Raw genomic sequence first — 18,803 nt, forward strand, 5'->3', positions numbered from 1 at the left:
TGTGTAAAGAGTTGTCACTTTGGATGGGCTATCACCAGCAGGAGAGTGAATCTGTGGGGGGGGGGGGTGGAGGGTGAGAAAACCTGGATTTGTGCTGGAAATGGCCCACCTGATGATCACTTTAGATAAGCTATTACCAGCTGGACAGTGGGGTGGGAGGAGGTATTTTTTCATATTCTCTGTGTATATATAAAGTCTGCTACAGTTTCCATGGCATGCATCCGATGAAGTGAGCTGTAGCTCACGAAAGCTCATGCTCAAATAAATTGGTTAGTCTCTAAGGTGCCACAAGTACTCCTTTTCTTTTTGCGAATACAGACTAACACGGCTGTTACTCTGAAACCTGTCATTATGAATACTGGTTGATTTAATTAAATTGCTGTGTCATTGAATTACTCAGTTTATGTGGACAAAGTAGGTGAGGTTACATCTTTTATTGGGCTGATATGGCTGCGATGATACTGCATACAGTAGGTAGGACCCTATCAAATTCATTGTCCATTTTGGTCAATTTCACAGTCATAGGATTTTAAATATTGTAAATTTAATGATTTCAGCTATTTAAATCTGAAATTTCAGGGTGTTGTAATTGTAGGGATCCTGACCCAAAAAGGAGTGTGTAGCGGGGTGTTGCAAGGTTATTGTAGGGGGGTTGCGGTACTGCTACCCTTACTTCTGTGCTGCTGCTGGTGGCCGCGCTGCCTTCTGAGCTGGGCAGCTGGAGAGCAGCGGCTGCTGGCTGGGAGCCCAGCTCTGAAGGCAGCGCGGCCACCAGCAGGAGCGCAGAAATGATGGGTGCAGTATTGCCACCCTTACTTCTGCGCTGCTGCTGGAGAGGCACCGCCTTCAGAGCTGGGCACTCAGCCCACCCGCTGCCACTCTCCAGCAACCAGCCACTGCTCTCCAGCCACCCAGCGCTGATGGCAGCACAGAAGTAAGCGTGGCAATACCGCACCCCCTCCTAAAATAGCCTTGCGACCCCCCCTGCAATTCCCTTTTGGGTCAGAACCCCCCAATTTAAGAAATGCTGGTCTCGCCCATGAAATCTATATAGTATAGGGTAAAAGCACACAAAAGACCAGATTTCACTGTCCGTGACGTATTTATCATGACTGAATTTGGCAGAGACCAAACAATAGATGTATGTGGAGTCAGCCATCTACTGTCAGGGGCTGTGCTGCATATCTCCAAAACCAGGGACAATGTAGGGTCGTTAAACCTTGATGGCTCCCATTCAAAGGGGAGCACTAGGACAATACCATGGCCTATGTTAAACCAATTTTCTCCAACTTCTCTGCAGGGGTTCTGGAGAGTGGAAAATCCCAAACCAGGAGAACAAAAAGGCCAGTTACTAGTGCTGTGTCTTAAAAACCAGGGATCTTGAGAGTGGGGACTCACAGAACAAGGGAAGCTTGGGCAGGAGAGAGGCACATGGGGGCATGCTTTCATAGCTGAGGTGTTGTTTTTAACTGCAGGACCAACTAAGGAGGGGGGAAACTGGATGCAGAGGAAAGAGAGATTCCATGTGTCAGAGGAGAAGCTGTGCACAGGAGAGGAGACTCTGGACTCCTTAAAGACCTCAGACCTAAGCACAAAGAATGCTCAAGAGTGGTGAGGAAATGAGGTAAGGAAATGTGTCCAGGTGTGATTGTTTTGTCTAGATCTGTGTATTTCTTGAGCTAGCTAAAAAAGAAGTGATTGGTTTTTGAAGCCTTTGCAAAGCCTGGGTGTCTTTCTGTTTCCACTATCATGTGTCCCTGGGCAGGTGAACTGTAAAGGGGAGTGCCTACAAGTTGGAACCTGGAAAAGGTTGTGCAGAAGGTACTGGAGAATTTGGGAAGTGAGCTCTGGTCCTGTGGGCCTAGGACAGCTGGGCCATCAAGTCCCATTTTTGTGAAGGGGTAACAGACAAAAGCCTGTGCCCAGGACATGTACCAAGCAGCCAAATAAAGAGACAGTGCTGCAGCCTACTTTGACCAAGGGAAGGTTAAGAGCACACAGGTATAGCATCTTGGGATCCAAACACAGCAGCCTGATGAGGTCTAACTGAGAGAGCTCTACCAGGGCTGGGACAAAGAAAACCAAAGAGCAAATAGGAGAAAGATAAGAACACTCACAGCCACATATATACCCCTTACCCCACACAATGCCCTGCACGTGCACAGCCCTTCCCCTCACACACACAGACATGTACATTCATGCATACCCCACTCTTCACATGCTCAAGCGTGCACACTCCCATCCATGCTCTCACACACAAGCACATACACACACATGCTGTTCCATGTATTTTTCTCCACACTACAATGGAAGAACGAAATTCAGGGGACCCATTGCACCCAGCCTCCCTAAAGCCACTTGAAAGGGAGCCTTGTGCACCAGCCAGCATCTCTTCTCCTTGGCCCCTTGCACAGTACAGTGTGCTGCAGACTGACCCTTTCTGCACCGGCAATGCCATTAGTGCCAGAATCCTGCTCTCTTGGACATATCTATATGCAGAGGGGATGGTGGTGACAAGTACAGCACGCACCTTACTTTGAATAAAATGCAGCAGACTGCAGCCACCTTCACCCTTTGATATGGAGCTGCAACTCCCAGGGAGGACATGATTCTCTCCTGAGTCAAGCAGCCTGGCCATGTTGCAGCACAGTGCAACCCACTACCCTCATCCCTTCTGGTGTAAAGCACAAGATCTGCATTCAGACTTCCAAAAGCATTTGGCATCTTCAGCACTTCGCAGCTTATTTACCTGAGGAGGCTGAGCTGATGAAGATTCGGACGACACTGGATGGCTGGAAGGGCAAAGGGACCATCTTACCCTGGAGAAGTTCCTGGCATGTGTCCGGGCTGAGGCAGCTGAGACTCATGCTGGTGTCTTCACTTGCTGACTTCTCCCGTGGAGGACTCTGTGCTTTACAGAATAATCTATTCAAACAAGGCTGAATGCATCCGATGAAGTGAGCTGTAGCTCACGAAAGCTTACGCTCAAATAAATTTGTTAGTCTCTGAGGTGCCACAAGTCCTCCTTTTCTTTATTCAAACAAGTGTCAGGAATGAGACCCAGCATGTGGCACTAGTGAGCAATTAAGCACACTTGGAAACTGCCCCCTCAAGACTTCCTATATCATCCCAGAGAACAGACCATTGTGGGGCTTTGTTCCTTCACATTTAAACAGGACCCAGTAAAAGCCTCAGCTGTTCAAATAGAAAAATTAGGAAAACCTAGAGCTCTGAGTCTGCACTGATAGCTGTGAAACACTGTCTCCTTGCAACACAGGGGCTTGGCTGCATCCCAGGAGGGCATCCATCTCTACAGCAACCAGTGTTTGTCACTTGGGCGAATCCCCGGGGTGCTCTAAAAGTGCCAGACTCCAGTGTGCTCTTAGTCAGGGATGCACACTTGAGACCCTTTCGCTCAGTGGCCTTGTTTATGCTAGAAATTCTTGTAGCCATATTCCAGCAGTGGGCAGCGGTACCATCGCTAGCAACAGTATTAGCATGAATCCAGACAGGGCACAGGCCTTCTTTCCACCTGCTCAGAGCAGGTTTTGACGACACGGGGGAATACACTCAAGCCCTGTCTGCTGTAGTCTTTTGTCAAAGTGTAAAAGGGTGACCTACTAAAACACCTCAATTAAAAATATTCCCAGTCAATATTTACACTGTTTACAATATTTACACAATATTTACTACAGTGACCTCTGAAGTCTGTGATGTGGCTCCAGGTAAACTACAGGGAGGACAGACGCAGCACACAGGGGAAGCTGACAAGAAAAATGTAATATTGTGCAAGAACTAACTGACCACGCAGTGTCAACAATGACCAGGAAAAAAATAATGATTTTATTTTGGAAAGTGATATGACAGCTGGACTCCAGTGGCACAAGATGATTCTTACAGTTTGGATTACACTGTACAAAACGCAATTTGCTTGTTCACATACTTGTCAGACTGTGAGAGAACTGGCCTTGCACAGGATCACTCCGAATTGCACATTTCTACAGTACATGAGGTACAGTGAGAAGGAAAATGCCCTGCCAATAAATTCTCACCAGCTGGAGTTAGCAGCAAACAGACTCCTTCACTCCAAGCAAATGTGTCATATTTCCAACAATTGCCAGCTAAAAGTTCTCAGTCTGTGGCAGCATCACCCAATAGAGGCTCCCAAATTTTCTTGAGCCTGGAAAGTTGCCATTGCTGCTGAAGGACACTGGTAGTTTTCAGGTGCAAAAGTGTGTTTGGTTCCATCGCCCTCCCCCAAAAAAAAGTTTGGGTTTGTGATCATATAAGCTCAGGAGTGCTCAGTGAATGGGAGCTGGGTGCTCAGCTCTTAACATGATTGGACCCTTTAGCACCATGGCAAAAAAAACACAACAATCCTAAAGGTTCAGCTCTTCAAGAAAGCATTCCTGGCAATAACTTGAATAGTTACAGTACATGCAAATATAGCCGAACACAGAGCCTGTGATACAAATCCCCCAGGGACTGTACTAGCCAGTGGCCTCCATGACAGGGACTTTGTGGCTTTAAAACTCCAAAGAACTGGCACCTCATGGAAAATGGGGGAAATCTTTATTATGAAACAATTCCATCCCTTTGGCACATTCCCCATTAGTTATTACAAGAGACTGGTACTTGTAAACAGCTTCACAATTTCTCCGCAGCAATTGCTAATCGCCTCACTGTGATCAAAGCCCCCCATGTGTGCTATCACAATCATAGAAATGTAGACCTGAAAAGGACCTTGAGAGGTCTTCTAGTCCAGCTCCTTGAACTGAGGGGGGACCAGGTAAAGCTAGCCCATCCCTGATGGGCATTTGTCCAACCTGTTCTTAAAAACCTGCAATGACGGGGATTCCACTACTTCCCTTGGAAGCCTGCTCCAGAGCTTAACTATCTTTATAGTTAGAAAGTTTTCCCTAATATCTCCCTGGCTGCAGATTAAGCCCATTTCTTCTTGTCCTACCTTCAGTGGACATGGAGAACAGTTGATCACCATTCTCTTTATAACAGCCCTTAACACATTAGAAGACTGTCATCAGATCCCCCTCTGCCATCTTTCTCAAGACTAAACATACCCAATTTTTAAAAACTTTTCCTCATAAGTCAGATATATTAAACCTTTTATTATTTTTGTTGCTCTCCTGTGGACTTTCTCCAATTTATCCACATCTTTCCTACAGTGCGGCACCCAGAATTGGACACAGTACTCCAGCTGAGGCCTCACCAGTGCTGAATAGAATGGGACAATTACCTCCTGTGTCTTACAAACAACACTCCTGTTAATGTACCTGTGATGCAGTGTACAAAGCCCACACTGGGTCTGAAGGGGTTAAAGGAAGCACCACCACTCCAGACCTGCAGAGCATGCTCTAACTGGAGAGGCATCTTAAAACTTGAGAGCAACTTAGTTCAGAAGAGGGAGGCTGGGGAGGAAGACAGATCTACCCTGTGGACTCCTGAACAAGGGTGCCAAAGCAGCCTCCCTGTGAGGAATAAGACTACCTGCTGAGCCAAGTTTGGGTTGAAGGTTTAGTTGTCTTTTCATTTTCTTTTGTTATCTTATATAGGACTTGGAGGCATGTGGGGAGATGGATGGTAGGAAGTGACCCAGGAGCAAATTGGAGGGCATTCCAGGGTGCTTGACATTGTTGGCACTCATACGACCCTGGGTAAGAGCCTGGTGGAATGGGAGGGACCAGGCTCCCCTTCCAACTGCCCTTGCTGCAGGAGGGGTGTAAGGCTCATTTCCACCCCACTCCCCCTCTAGTAAGGAGAGGGCAAGAACATTAAAGAGCCTGAGATAAAGCTAAGCCCCATCCATACAAGGATTAGGAACTGGACTGAAAGGCCCTCCTGAAGGGAGGCAAGGCTGGAAACTGGGTGGGCTACCCAGCTGGCCCTCTGGGGACTCTATTACAATACCCCAAAATGATATTAGCATTTTTTGCAACTGCATCACATTGTTGGCTCATGTTCAATTTGTGATTTGCTATAACCCCCAGATCCTTTTCAGCAGCACTAACACCTAACCAGTTATTCCCCATTTTGTAGTTATGCATTTGACATTTTTCTTCCCAAGTGTAGTACTTTGCACTTGTCTTTACTGACTTTCACCTTGATTTCCGACCAATTCTCCAATTTGTCCATTTTCTTTTCAATTGTAACCCTGTCCTCCAAAGTGATCGCTAAAGCAACCAGAGGACTCTGACCACAGATGGAGAATAAGCATCAGGAATCTCAGAAAAAAAAGATCTGGTTTTGTGAATATGTCCATGGTAATAAAACAGGGGGGGAGGAGGGAGAGACCCACCAGGCAGCAAGGGCCCTTTCCAAGCAGCATATGCACAGAAAATGCTTTCCACTGTCTGTTTATTCACCTGGGGCATGGGCCCTGGCACCCTCTGGGGTATTCACAGTGTTTTGTCTGAGATCTCAGTTTGTTCCTTCTCCGCAGCCCACACCAGTGGCAACAGAGACCATGCAGGGCTCTTGATGGGAGTAACAGACTTATTTCTCGGGGCCTCTCCTCCTTGTGCTTTTCCGTTTCTGTATGATCAGGTCGATCTGGTAAATGAGCATCACGGCCATGGAAAACACGAGAATCTGGAAGGGAAAAGGAAGTCACTAGGGCTGGATTCATTAACACCTGAAAGCAACATCCCTGAGGTCTTAAAGCAGGGGAAATGCCAGGGAAGGGACAACAAAATCCTGTAATTTACCCTCTAGACAAAACCCAAGGTTCTGGTGCCAAGAACTGTGTCCCCCACTGACTTTCATGGTTGCTGCAGGAGTTAAGCACCTGTGAAAATCAGGCTACTTGTTTAGGTGCCTAAGCATTATTGTTCATATGTCACTATATTATTAGTACTGTATATCTGACTATGGATTTAGGTGTTAACATTAGCCACCCAAGATTGAAAACTTTGGCCGGAAGGGTGTGGTTATCATTCACAGGGCTAGCCAAGCAGAGCTAGCCAAGCAGATTCTTGGCTTTGTTTATGCTAGAAAAATGCAATGGTTTAACCACATTTATTTCAAAATCAATTTAAATCAATGCAAACTCTTAATATAGATGCACTTCTATACATACAGGTAGGTTGCATCAACATGCGTGATATTAGTTTAGCTTGCATTTGTAAGTTACCAGCTTAACCTTTGCTTATGTTAATTTAGCTTAAATCAGTTTAAGTGCATTACTCTTGAGAGTTTGCACTGGTTTACTCAATTAGTTTTTAATGGATTTAATTAAACTGATGCACTTTTCTAGTACAGACATAGTCTTAACGCTGTTACAGCCTCAGTTACCTCCAAGAAAAACAGTCCTATTGCTAGCCCTGCAACAAGCAGCAGGTTTCTCTGCCCCCAGCCAACAATCTTTTCCAAGCAGCCCTCAGTGTATATCAGACTTTCTGCTTTCCATGATCTCAGGTTCTGGGTCCCATAGCCACACATGCTGTTGAGAACACTCTGCAGGGAGAGAAGAGTCAGCAAGAGTTTAGTGAGTGAGGAACAGGATCTGTTCTTTCCCCCCGAAGTAGTCACTGCATGCCTGATCCTGAGAGGAGAAGGAGGGGACAGGTGTCCTGATACAAACATCTATCAAGGATGGTCTAGCTAATACTTAGTCCTGCCATGAGTGCAGGGGACTGGACTAGATGGCCTCTCGAGGTCCCTTCCAGTCCTATGATCCTGATACATAGTGATGGGCCCAATCAAAGAACCAGAACAGAACGCTGCTTTGTTCTTAGTGATCTAGCCAGCTATGTTACAAACAGGCACCATGTTAAGTGGTTAGAATAGGGGATTTGGAATTGGGAGATGTGGGTTCTGTTTGCGTCTCTTCCATAGACTCACTGTATATTCTAAGTAAATTCACATTGCCTTTCTGTGTCTCAGTTTCCTTAACCCAGAGCGGATAACGATACTGACCTGACCTTGCAAACTGCATTGAGATCCTGACATGAAACGTTATATAAATGCAAAGTACCTCTGATACTTTCCTACTTGATCTCTTTGGCTTTATTTTAATGTGTGCCCTTAGTTCCCAACCACGTGCTGCAATGGAGATTTTTTAAAATAGAAACCTCAAGAAAAAAATTTTAACCATAAAAATGTGGCCAGATTTGACTTACAGTAATGGCTGCCTTTTTATCCTTCTGGATGCAGCAGGAGAAAGGCACAGCACAGCGTTCCAGACTGGGGTTAGAGTCTTGGCACTCAAAGTAAATATTCTGAGACCAGTCCTTGTAGGAATGCACCCCACAGCACTCGAACTGAGAGAGTGAAACAGAAAGGAGGACCTTGGGGTAGCTGCTTGTTTACACAGAGCCCAAGTGTGCATGGGGCTGTACAGACAGAATTTCTGAGAATAGCTCTGAGATAAGTGACTCTGAAACACGGGTGACAACCATCTCTCTCTTATCTCTCTAATGGGTATTCACAGGTAGACCCTGAGGCTTTCAGGGGACTTTAGCAATCCAACTGGGGAGGGAGAAGCAACTGTGTTTTGTGGTGCAAACAGGGAGCAAAAATGGGGAGTTTCCCTAAATTGGCCCTGTTCCCATCTGCCCTGGTGAAAGTCACAGCTGCTGCCATGGACACAAAAAATAAGTGGAGACCATGCTCCTTTCTGTGATGTGAGGAGTGGAGGAAACACTGACTTGAACACTGGCAAGACAATGAGAAGCTGGCTCTCAGGGACCTGGCTTTAGGCTCCATGTGTATGTGAGGATCTAAGGCTGGCACTGAGATCCCAGCACTGACTGAGGATCTGAGACAGGGTCTGTTTAGCCATTTGCCTTCACTGAAATAGTTAAACAGCAAAGCATGATACAAATCTGAGAGGTGTTATTAAATTACCTTTTTCTGTATATAATCAATAAGGTTCTGTAAATCTAGGTCATTCCTATAACCAGAGATAGCTTTTCCCATCAGAAATGCTGCTTTCTCCAACACCTGCAACACACAGAGACAGTGCAGTTGTCAGCATCTACCAGGCAGATTCATTGACTTGCAGAAGCTCCCCTTGTTTTCCATTTCCTGCACTTTGGGCCCAAGACTTGTCTCTGTGGCATCTGGCCTCTGACTCCGAGGTACCCCTGACCTGAGCCTGTCACACGGACAAATGCAAGTTAAACCCAAGTGGCTGCCATTTTCCCTGTTCACCTCCCAAAAAATGCAGATGAAGAAGGTTGACCTGCATTTCTGTTGGCAGCCAGAGTATAAATACTCTGCATTTATATAGCACACTACAGTATGCATTCAGATGTTAACTGATTAATCTTGACAACCTCACAGTCAGGTAGGTAGAGGAAGTATTAATGTTCCCATCTTCCAGAGGGGAAACTGAGGCAGGGAGGGGAAGAGACTTGCCCAAGGCTACATAGGGTGCTGCTGACTTCTAGATCTGTGCTCATGCAACTATGCTGCCAAATTCAACTGTCTAATTCAGCAAAGTGTCAGCCAGCTCTGGAGTTAACTGTGCAGTTACCATGCCAGAGAAGAGAAATCCCAGGACAGCAGCCACGATCTGGAGAATGAGACTGATCAGTAAAATCCAAGCAAACTGAAAAATGAAGGGGTGAGATCATCAGAACAAAGTTTAGAGCAACCAGTTCCCCCCTGCCAGCATCGATGCAAGAGCCCTTAGAGCAAGAGCTCTGTGGGGCTGGGGCCGTGTCTATGACGTGTCATGTACATTCACCCTGCTGTGTATGTGTGTTAATACCAATGCCCAGAACACCAATGATACCAGCCTCCACCTCCAACAGTCCAGAGGAAGTCAGCTGTCAGGTGCAATAAATCAGCATTTCCCATTCAGTAATACCTTATCTTGGGGGCCCCCAAGGCACTGGGGCCTGCTTAGGACCTGTTACACACAAGACAATCCCTGGAAACTCCAGAGATGCACCCTGTACAGGAAGGCTTGGAAAATCTAGTTCCAGATTCTACAAGAGGACACAGCAGCTGAAACACTGCAGAGAGCACAGGGGACAAGCCCAAGACCTGGCTGAGCAGGGGAATAATTTAAGTGACCAGCCCCTTGGAGAGACCAGGCCTGATTATTTATGCATAGAAGGCTGTCTCCTCCCTGCACTACACTGCTGTTGTTGTACCAGGTCCCAGCCCTCCTTGCAGCAGGAGGGCTGAATGCGAGAACTTCCAGGCAACCACCTGGGTACCAGTGTTATTACAAGGCAGGGTTCCCCATCATGGCTTAATAGTAGTACTGCTGGTAAATATCACTACCCGAATGTCCTGGAGCGTCAAGTCCCCTGCCTACAAGTCCCAGTTGAGGAATATAGCATGGCCGAGAACAGAATTTCCCCCTGGCTGGTTTTCCCACAAGCCTCCATGCTTCATTTGCATGTGAGGATAGAAGGAAATGATTAGAATGTTTCAGACAAGAATGGCCCACTGCCTCTGGTGATGGAGCTGAGATTGCCTGTGCTAATGGGACAGGCACTGACTCCACAGTCAGATCAGCATTTTGGAGCAAGCCTCCCAGCCCAGATTAGGGCTAATGGGGCTTGCACTCGTGTTTTAAAGATCGTGTTAGAGACAGCACTTTGAAGTTGCTCGGCCTCCAGTGCAAGCTCTGCTCACCCGGATCTCAGAGTAGCAGCCATGTTAGTCTGTATCCGCAAAAAGAAAAGGAGTACTTGTGGCACCTTAGAGACTAACCAATTTATTTGAGCATAAGCTTTCGTCAGCTGTAGCTCACGAAAGCTTATGCTCAAATAAATTGGTTTCAGAGTAACAGCCGTGTTAGTCTGTATTCGCAAAAAGTAAATTGGTTAGTTTCTAAGGTGCCAGAAGTCCTCCTTTTCTTTTTTCACCCAGATCTGTCAACCTAGGCTGGGAGACATACCCTGACCTTGCTGCCATTGTGACTGCCCTATTAGCTGCTTTTTGTAATGTTGTAGCTGTGTTGGTCCCAACAAGGTGGGTGAGGTAATATCTTTTATTGGACCAACTTCTACTGGTGAAAGGGACGAGTTTGAGCTTACACAGAGCTCTTCTTCATGACTGGGAAATGTACTCAGAGTGTCACAGCTAAATACAAGGTGGAACAGGTTGTTTAGCATAAGGAATTACATGTTGTAAGAGGTTTCAGAGTAGCAGCCGTGTTAGTCTGCATTCACAAAAAGAAAAGGAGTACTTGTGGCACCTTGGCGACTAACCAATTTATTTGAGCATAAGCTTTTGTGAGCTACAGCTCACTTCATCGGATGCATGAAAGAAGTCATTCAAGGTGAAGTGGGCAGTTAACACCTTTGCTGTCATAGGACAAAAGATTAGTTTTTTTAGGTTAGATTGTTGTAATGAGCCATAAATCCATGTTAGCTGCTTGGAAGGAGCCTTGTCTGAGTGTCCGTCATGGAATCTCAACAATTAGGGATGGAAAAGACCTATGAGGTCAGCTAATAACACTCACCTCCTGGCTGTGCTTTGAAGTTGCAAAGTGCTAGGTATTTGCCAAGTGTTGTTAGCCCATCGCTGGGGCTGGTTGTTGTTCCCTACAGTCTAGTCTCTAGTATTTTGTCCAGTCTAGTTTAAATGCCATCTTTTCATTAGCATGGTTAAGTCTCCGGCACAGGAACCAGCACGGGGAAATGAATTCTTTGAGTTAGCAAACAATTTCTTTGGTGAGTTTTTGCTGCAGTCAGCAATTTCCTCATGTTTATTTGACAAGTTGTGAAAATTTTTTTTTACTCCGTAGATTTATCATGTTGAGTCCACGCATTTGATTCCCAGCACTCAAAATTCAGTTGAGGGGGTCACATAAGGCAGATGGGATTGTTTCTGTTCTCCAATTGCATAAATATAACTCCTATGGAGCGCTCTTCCTACACAGATTTTTACACAGGCCATTCTGAAATTTGTTCACCCAAATGTTGCTGAGTGCAACTTGAGGGCTCAGAAGGTCAGCTCAGAAACGCACAAGGACATCAAAGCAAGTGTATTTTAAAATTGAAGCCCATATTCCAAGACATTGTTTGGAGGGGGCCAGTATTTACCCAGCAATAGTGATAAACATTAGTTGACACCTGAGAAGGAACCTTTCCTTTTGTATTACTGGGACATGTTAAATCCTGTCAAGAGGGAATTTCTGTTATTTGCAAATGAAAAGAACACACCCTAAACCTCTTCCAGCCACATTGGATTTCATTAGCTAGAAGAAACATGCAGTCTCCAAACATATCATACACACTTTCTTGCATTGCACTGCTGTAGCATGTCTGTGCCTCAAGATACTCCACAATGAAATTATCCCCAAGATAACCTCATAACACCTGGAGGAATGTTACATTTGCAAAGTCTCTGCAAAATTCCCATAAAGGCAACAACTGTGGATTCTGATGGGCAAATATTATAAACAACCCTTCGACTTGGGACAAATAGTGTAAATGGCAAAATGTTGGTGCAAATGTGAAAAACAGGCCACATTAAAAAGGTGACAACTGGCACAAGCCACCAGATCTTTTTGCTTGGATGTGCAACCAAAGGGACAGGTGGGGAGCAGAAGTTATGAGTCACGATGGCTTTAGTAAAAAGAAACAGAGTACCAGTGGCACCTTAGAGACTAACCAATTTATTTGAGCATAAGCTTTCGTGAGCTACAGCTCACTGCATCCGATGAAGTGAACTGTAGCTCACGAAAGCTTATGCTCAAATAAATTGGTTAGTCTCTAAGGTGCCACTAGTACTCCTTTTCTTTTTGCGAATACAGACTAACACGGCTGCTACTCTGAAAGATGGCTTTAGTGTGGTCAGGAATTCACTGTTTTTTTTTCTCTCTCCTTGCTGTTCAGGCAGTTGGGGAGCTATTTTCCCACTAGCTCAGTAACATGCTAGTACTGCCAGTGCTCCCCTTCAGCATCCACTTAAGAGACTGACAAAAATTGATCTCCTAATGCAGGTGGAGCAGGTTCACACTCCACTCTTTGAGGCAGTCTCTTTAGGCGGGAAGTTGCCTAGTAAGGGCAGCCCAAGGCATAGGGATCCCTTTCAGGTAGAAGAAATCATCCCACTAGCCTCGCCTTACAATTTTCAGCAGCACAGGCAGGTCACGCAAGGCTCCTGTACACCCCACAAAGGTGATGCCAAACATTAGGATCCCCACTGTGAGCAAGATCAGCGAGGGATCAGTGAGGAGCGAATCCACAGCACCTGGCAGAGATTGAAAAACAAGGCAAAGTAAGAACTTAGTGCAAGCCAAATCATGCTCCTTCCTCTTCCCTTCGGAGTATCAAGAATGGATGCAGAGCTCACAGAAAAACATGGAGCTGGACAAGTTCCACATACTAGCCTTCCAGGGCAATCCCCAACCCTCCCCTTGAAACACATTTCCTTCCCGCACTCATCAATTGGGATTACAAAATACTCACCAAACAAAGTTCTGCACTACAAGGTGGCCTGGGTCCGCATGTTTAATTGATGAACACATTTGTCACCTTGGACTGTAAACCCTTCCAGGCAGATGCCATGTGTGTCTCTATGGTCTGTACAGGACCAAGCACATAGCTAGTGCTCAGCAAATACAAATGGCACATTGAAGGGAGGGGGAATTTGTGCTTGGAGGTTTATTCCCCAGCCTTGAAACTGGGCAAGGCAACAAAGCCTTAGGTTCATGGCATTGGTGGAAGGAGCTGAGCTCCCTCCTGAGTTTACTTTCCAGAGTTCTCAGGCATTCATTAGGCTGTACCGCCTTATTTGATCCATTTTTAATTTGTTTAGTGATTATTGCTGAACACTCAGCAGTCTTTGGGCATGACAAACGTACATGGTTATTAATAATCCTTCTCACCCTTGTAGATCCATCAAAAGGATTGGGCAACACCCTGCAGGAGTGACATACAGGAACCATGGTGGAGGGTGATTTGAAAACTGCCAATCAGAAATGGGCCATGGAGCTCATCTCCACACGGTACTGGGAAGAGAGCAATGACTACACAATTACCCTGCAGTCACTTTGTTAGCTTTATCTAAACTCCAGTTTGGAAACTGTAAAGGAGCAAAAAGGAGTACTTGTGGCACCTTAGAGATTAACAAATTTATTTGAGTATAATCTTTTGTGAGCTACAGCTCACTTCCACAGATGCATTCAGTGAAAAATGCAGTGTATTTGAGCGGTAGCTCACAAAAAGATTATATTCAAATAAATTTGTTAGTCTAAGGTGCCACAAGTCCTCCTTTTCTTTTTGCAAATACAGACTAACATGGCTGCTACTCTGAAACCTGTAAAGGAGTGGACTCACCCCTGCAGCGCCTCCTGTTGGTCATTGGGGAATTAGCTCTATCCAGCACAGAGCACCCTCTGCAGGCTAGTGATCCACACAGCTCTGGCCCCCATGTCCCTCACAGACCCCAGTGCCCCTTTCTCTGGGTTCTGCCCCCTGGCAGCACCCCCAAACTCTACTCTGGGTCTCCCCTTCCTGTGGAACCCCCAACCCACTATCCCCACCTTGCCTCAGTCTGGGCTACTGCCAGTCATCACCAAGCCCCCACTCCCTGGGGCAGACTGCAGTGTAAAGGCCACTCATCATAGGCAAGGGGGTTCAGACCTGTTGCCTTCCAGTACCTCTATGGGCCTTGAGCCAGGCCCTACAGCCTGGGGAGTTGCCAGCCTGGAGCGCGCCGCGCCGCGCACTCTCCTAGCCTAGGGAGAGACTCCTTGGGTATTTGGCTCACAGCCTTTTTATACAGGCCAGCTGGGGGCCTGATTGGGGCATGGCCCAGCTGTGGCTGCTTCCCCAATCAGCCATCCCCAGCCACAGTCCTCTCCAGAACTGCTTTAAACCCCTTCTATTTTAGGAGCAGGATAGCCACCCTGTGACAGTAACTCAGGGAGGGACAGGAAATGGTACTTACTTGCTTCCTTAGAGAGTTTGGCATAAATACCAACTGCCACCATGAGCCCACTGGCCACCTAGGGAGGAAGAATCAGAGACAAACTCATCATTTTGCAAGAGGAAAAATCCCCAACAGCATCTAAGCCTGGGAGCAGGAGATATTTGCCCAGCCAGAGAAGAGAAGCAGGTCTCTCAGCCTGTCCCAGGGGAGCCCAGATGAAGGGATACCAAAAGGCAGATTAGCAATTTACAAGGGACCTGCACCCTGACATCCTCACCACAGGGCCCTAATATCACAACTGGCCAGAGTGACTCTTCACTGGGACGACTTTGAAAGTGGGTTTCCCTGCATGCAGTGATCTTGCTGCCCATCCAGTGTCAGCCACACCCTGGGCCTGGCAGCCCCATCCCTGCTCAGACTCACCCAGAAAAGGTAACAGGAGACAAACAAAGTGTATTTGATGAGCTGTTTTGTTCTCATGGTTCGTGTCCTGGAGTCTCTGATGCCAGCACACCACTCTCCCAGATGTGGAGTCTGTTTCTCTGCTGATTCTTGATGCCTGGGTCATGTGCTCTAGGGAGCATTACGGGCACAAAGGGAAAAGACTGACATGTACAGTCAGGTTTGCCACGTGTTTCCTAGTGTAAGTCACTTGCCTGTTTTCAGCTCTCTTGCAGCTGCAGTAGGACAGGCTGACTAGGCAAAATAAACTCCTGAAATGAAGACCTCAGAAAACACTGGAAGAAGAGGAGGCCAAGGCAAGGAGAAACCCAGCAGTGAGGTGGGGCAGCATTCTTCCATTCAGGTTATTGAGAATAGGAGGAAGAGAAGCCATTTGAAGAGAGATGTCAGAGGAGACAGGAAGAAACAGGCGCAGACTAGATTCTATGCATCAGAGAGGCAGGTTCCTAGGAGCTGGAGTCCCAGCCCCTCATTCCTTGGGTAGGGCTCACTGAGAAGGAAGAGTGCTTGGCAACTGGAATGAGGAGAGAGGCACTTGGAATGGGAACCCTATGAGAACTCACCCTTCACCCCCACATGAAAAAAGAGAGACTCCTACAATTAATTTTTTTTTAAAAACAGCCTTTAAAGTAAACACAGTGAAAGGTGCCAGAGTGGGGTTCCTCTCACTGAGCCCTTTAAATCCCTGCCGGAGCCCTGGGGTAGCGGTGGCGGGGCACTGGCAGTGATTTAAAGGGCCCAGGGCTCCCAGCCGCCGCTACTGCAGCAGAGCCCTGGGCCCTTTAAATGGCCCTCGGGGCTCCCAGCTGCCTCAGCAGCTAGTAGCTCCGGCGGTGATTTAAAGGGCTGGGGCTCCCAGCTGCCTCTACTGCAGCTGGAGCCCCTGGCTCTTTAAATCTTGATGTAAAGGCCCCGCCCCCTTCTGGGCGAGGCCCCGCCCCCTTCTGGGCGAGGCCCCGCCCCTGCTCAGGACTCTGGCGTACCAGTACATCCTTTAAGTTACTTTCACTCCTGGAACCTTCACTTATTCCTGGTCTCCATTCCTTAGGCTCATCATTCTGCTGCTGAATTGGGTCATCCAGGGGCTCCTGAGCTCTCGGCTCATGGAGGGAAGAGAGCAGCTAGGTGCTGGACAGGGCCGGCTCCAGCTTTTTTTGCCGCCCCAAGTGGCAAAGGAAAAAAAACCAAACCAAGCCTGGTTGAGCTGCCGCCAAAGTGCCACCGAAGAGGAAGAGAGGGACTGCAGGGCCCGCTACTGAATTGCCGCCGAAGACCCGGACGTGCCGCCCTGACGGAGTGCCGCCCCTTCTGTTGACTGCCCCAGGCACCTGCTTCCTTCACTGGTGCCTGAAGCCGTCCGTGGTGCTGGAGCAGGCTCAGGGCTGGGGGCAATCTTAGTATTCCTGAGAAGCCATTTGCAGATGTATTGGGCATCCCAAGCCTGCCTCAAAGGTTCCAGGGAGATGAGCTCTAGAAGAGGCTGACAGAGCAGATGTCTCTGCACTCCAGGGCTGTGAAGTTTGTTTGATCTTAATTGTCCTCCTTAAGAACCCCAAACTGGGCTGTTTTGTAGAAGTCTGAACCAGGGAGAGTGTATGTGAGAGAGAGAGGCTGTGAGGTGGAACGAGCAGAGTCTGCTCAGCGGTTTCACAAGGAGATAGGTAGGGCATACCAAATTCACGGTCCATTTTGAAAATGGACTTTTAAAAATCATAAATTTCATATATTTAAATCTGAAATGTCATGATGTTGCAATTTTAGGGGTCCTGACCCAAAAGGGTGTTGTGGGGAGTGTTGTAAGATTTTTGTAGGGGCGGGTCTCGGTACTGCCACCCTTACTTCTGCGCTGCTGCTGGTGGCCGCGCTGCCTTCAGAGCTGAGCAGCCACAGAGCAGCAGCTGCTGGCCGGGAGCCCAGCTCTGAACACCACCGCCAACAGCAGTGCAGAAGTAAGGGTGGCACGGTATGGTATTGCCACCCTTAGTTCTGCGCTGCTGCCTTCAGAGCAGGGCCATCTGCCAGCAGCCGCCACTCTCTAGCTGCCTAGCTCTGAAGGCAGCAAGACCGAAGCAAGGGTGGCATAGGATGGTATTGCCATCCTTACTTCTGCGCTGCTCCTGGCAGGGTGCTACCTTCAGAGCTGGGCACCTGGCCAGCAGCCACTGCTCTCCAGCCACATAGCTCTGAAGACAGCACAAAAATAAAGGTGGCAATACAATGCCCCCCCACCCCCACAATAATCTTGCAACCCCCCGCACCGCTTTTTTGGGTCAGGACCTTCTGTTTGAGAAACACTGATTTTCCCCATGAAATCTCTATAGTATAGGGTAAAAGTACACAAAAGACCAGATTTCATGGGGGAGACCAGATTTCATGGTCCGTGACACATTTTTCATGGACATGAATTTGGTACAGCCATAGAGATAGGATAAGTCCCATAGAAAGATTATGAAAACCGGGGCACAATTTCTTGGCCTTGCTCACCTCACCCAGTAACACAACCTCCACCCCTTACGAAAGCTCATGCTCAAATAAATTGGTTAGTCTCTAAGGTGCCACAAGTACTCCTTTTCTTTTTGCGAACCTCCACCCCAGTAATTTACATGGATATGTCTATGTCCACATGCTTGGTGACACTGTCAAAAAATTTGAATAGATTGGTGAGGCATAATTTCCCTTTACAAAATTCATGTTGACTCTTCCCCCAACTTATTGTGTTCATCTATGTGCCTGATAATTCTGTTCTTTACTATAGTTTCAACCAATTTGCCCGGTATTGAAGTTAGGCTAACCAGCCTGTAATTGCCAGGATTGCCTCTATAGCCTTTTTAAAAAATAGGCAGTACATTAGCTTCCCTCCAGTCATCTGGTCCAGAGGCTGATTTAAGCAGTAGGTTACATACCACAGTTAGTAGTTCTGCAATTTCATATTTGAGTTCCTTCGGAACTCTTGGGTGAATACCATCTAGTCCTGGTGACTTACTACTGTTTAATTTGCCAATCTGTTCCACAACATCCTTTACTGACACCTCAATCTGGGACAGTTCTTCAGATTTGTCACCTAAAAAAAATGGCTGAGGTCTGGGAATCTCCTTCACATCCTCTGCAGTGAAGACTGATACAGAGAATTCATTTAGCTTCTCCATAACAGCCTTGTCTTCCTTGAGTACTCCTTTAGCACCTTGATTGTCCATTTGGCAGGCTTCCTGCTTCTGATGTACTTAAAAAATGTTTTTGCTGTTAGTTTTTGTGTATTTTACTACTTGCTGTTCATATTCTTTTTTGGTCTGCCTGATCACACTTTTACATTTGAGTTGCCAGAGTTTATGCTTCTCTCTGTTTTCCTCTGTAGGATCTGACTTCCTATTTTTAAAGGATGTCTTTTTGTCTCTAACCGCCTCCATTTAGCCAAGGTAGTTTTTTGGTCCTTTTTTTTTTTTTTTAAATGTGGGGTATTGTGATGGGGTTTACACCCCACACAG

At 46.9% G+C, this 18,803-nt stretch overlaps 1 protein-coding gene and 1 long non-coding RNA gene across 2 annotated transcripts; one reads left to right on the forward strand and one right to left on the reverse strand.

Annotated features, from left to right (window-relative positions):
* The first annotated feature begins 1,381 nt into the window (after positions 1 to 1,381).
* On the forward strand, positions 1,382 to 17,104 carry LOC140903150 (uncharacterized). Its single transcript, XR_012156163.1, has 3 exons — positions 1,382 to 1,624; positions 13,822 to 13,933; positions 16,370 to 17,104. It is a non-coding gene; the product is annotated as an uncharacterized LOC140903150 (long non-coding RNA).
* LOC140903149 (tetraspanin-33) lies at positions 3,829 to 15,884 on the reverse strand. The gene is made up of 8 exons (XM_073323995.2): positions 15,283 to 15,884; positions 14,878 to 14,935; positions 13,052 to 13,176; positions 9,494 to 9,568; positions 8,863 to 8,958; positions 8,136 to 8,276; positions 7,309 to 7,470; positions 3,829 to 6,606 (listed from the first exon to the last, which is right to left on the reverse strand). The coding sequence occupies exons 1-8, from the start codon at positions 15,337 to 15,339 to the stop codon at positions 6,511 to 6,513; spliced, it is 810 nt and encodes a 269-aa protein (XP_073180096.1). The 5' UTR covers positions 15,340 to 15,884; the 3' UTR covers positions 3,829 to 6,510.
* Positions 17,105 to 18,803: the final 1,699 nt, after the last annotated feature.

Source organism: Lepidochelys kempii, chromosome 25, assembly GCF_965140285.1.
Source record: "Lepidochelys kempii isolate rLepKem1 chromosome 25, rLepKem1.hap1, whole genome shotgun sequence".
NCBI classification, from domain to species: Eukaryota; Metazoa; Chordata; order Testudines; family Cheloniidae; genus Lepidochelys; species Lepidochelys kempii.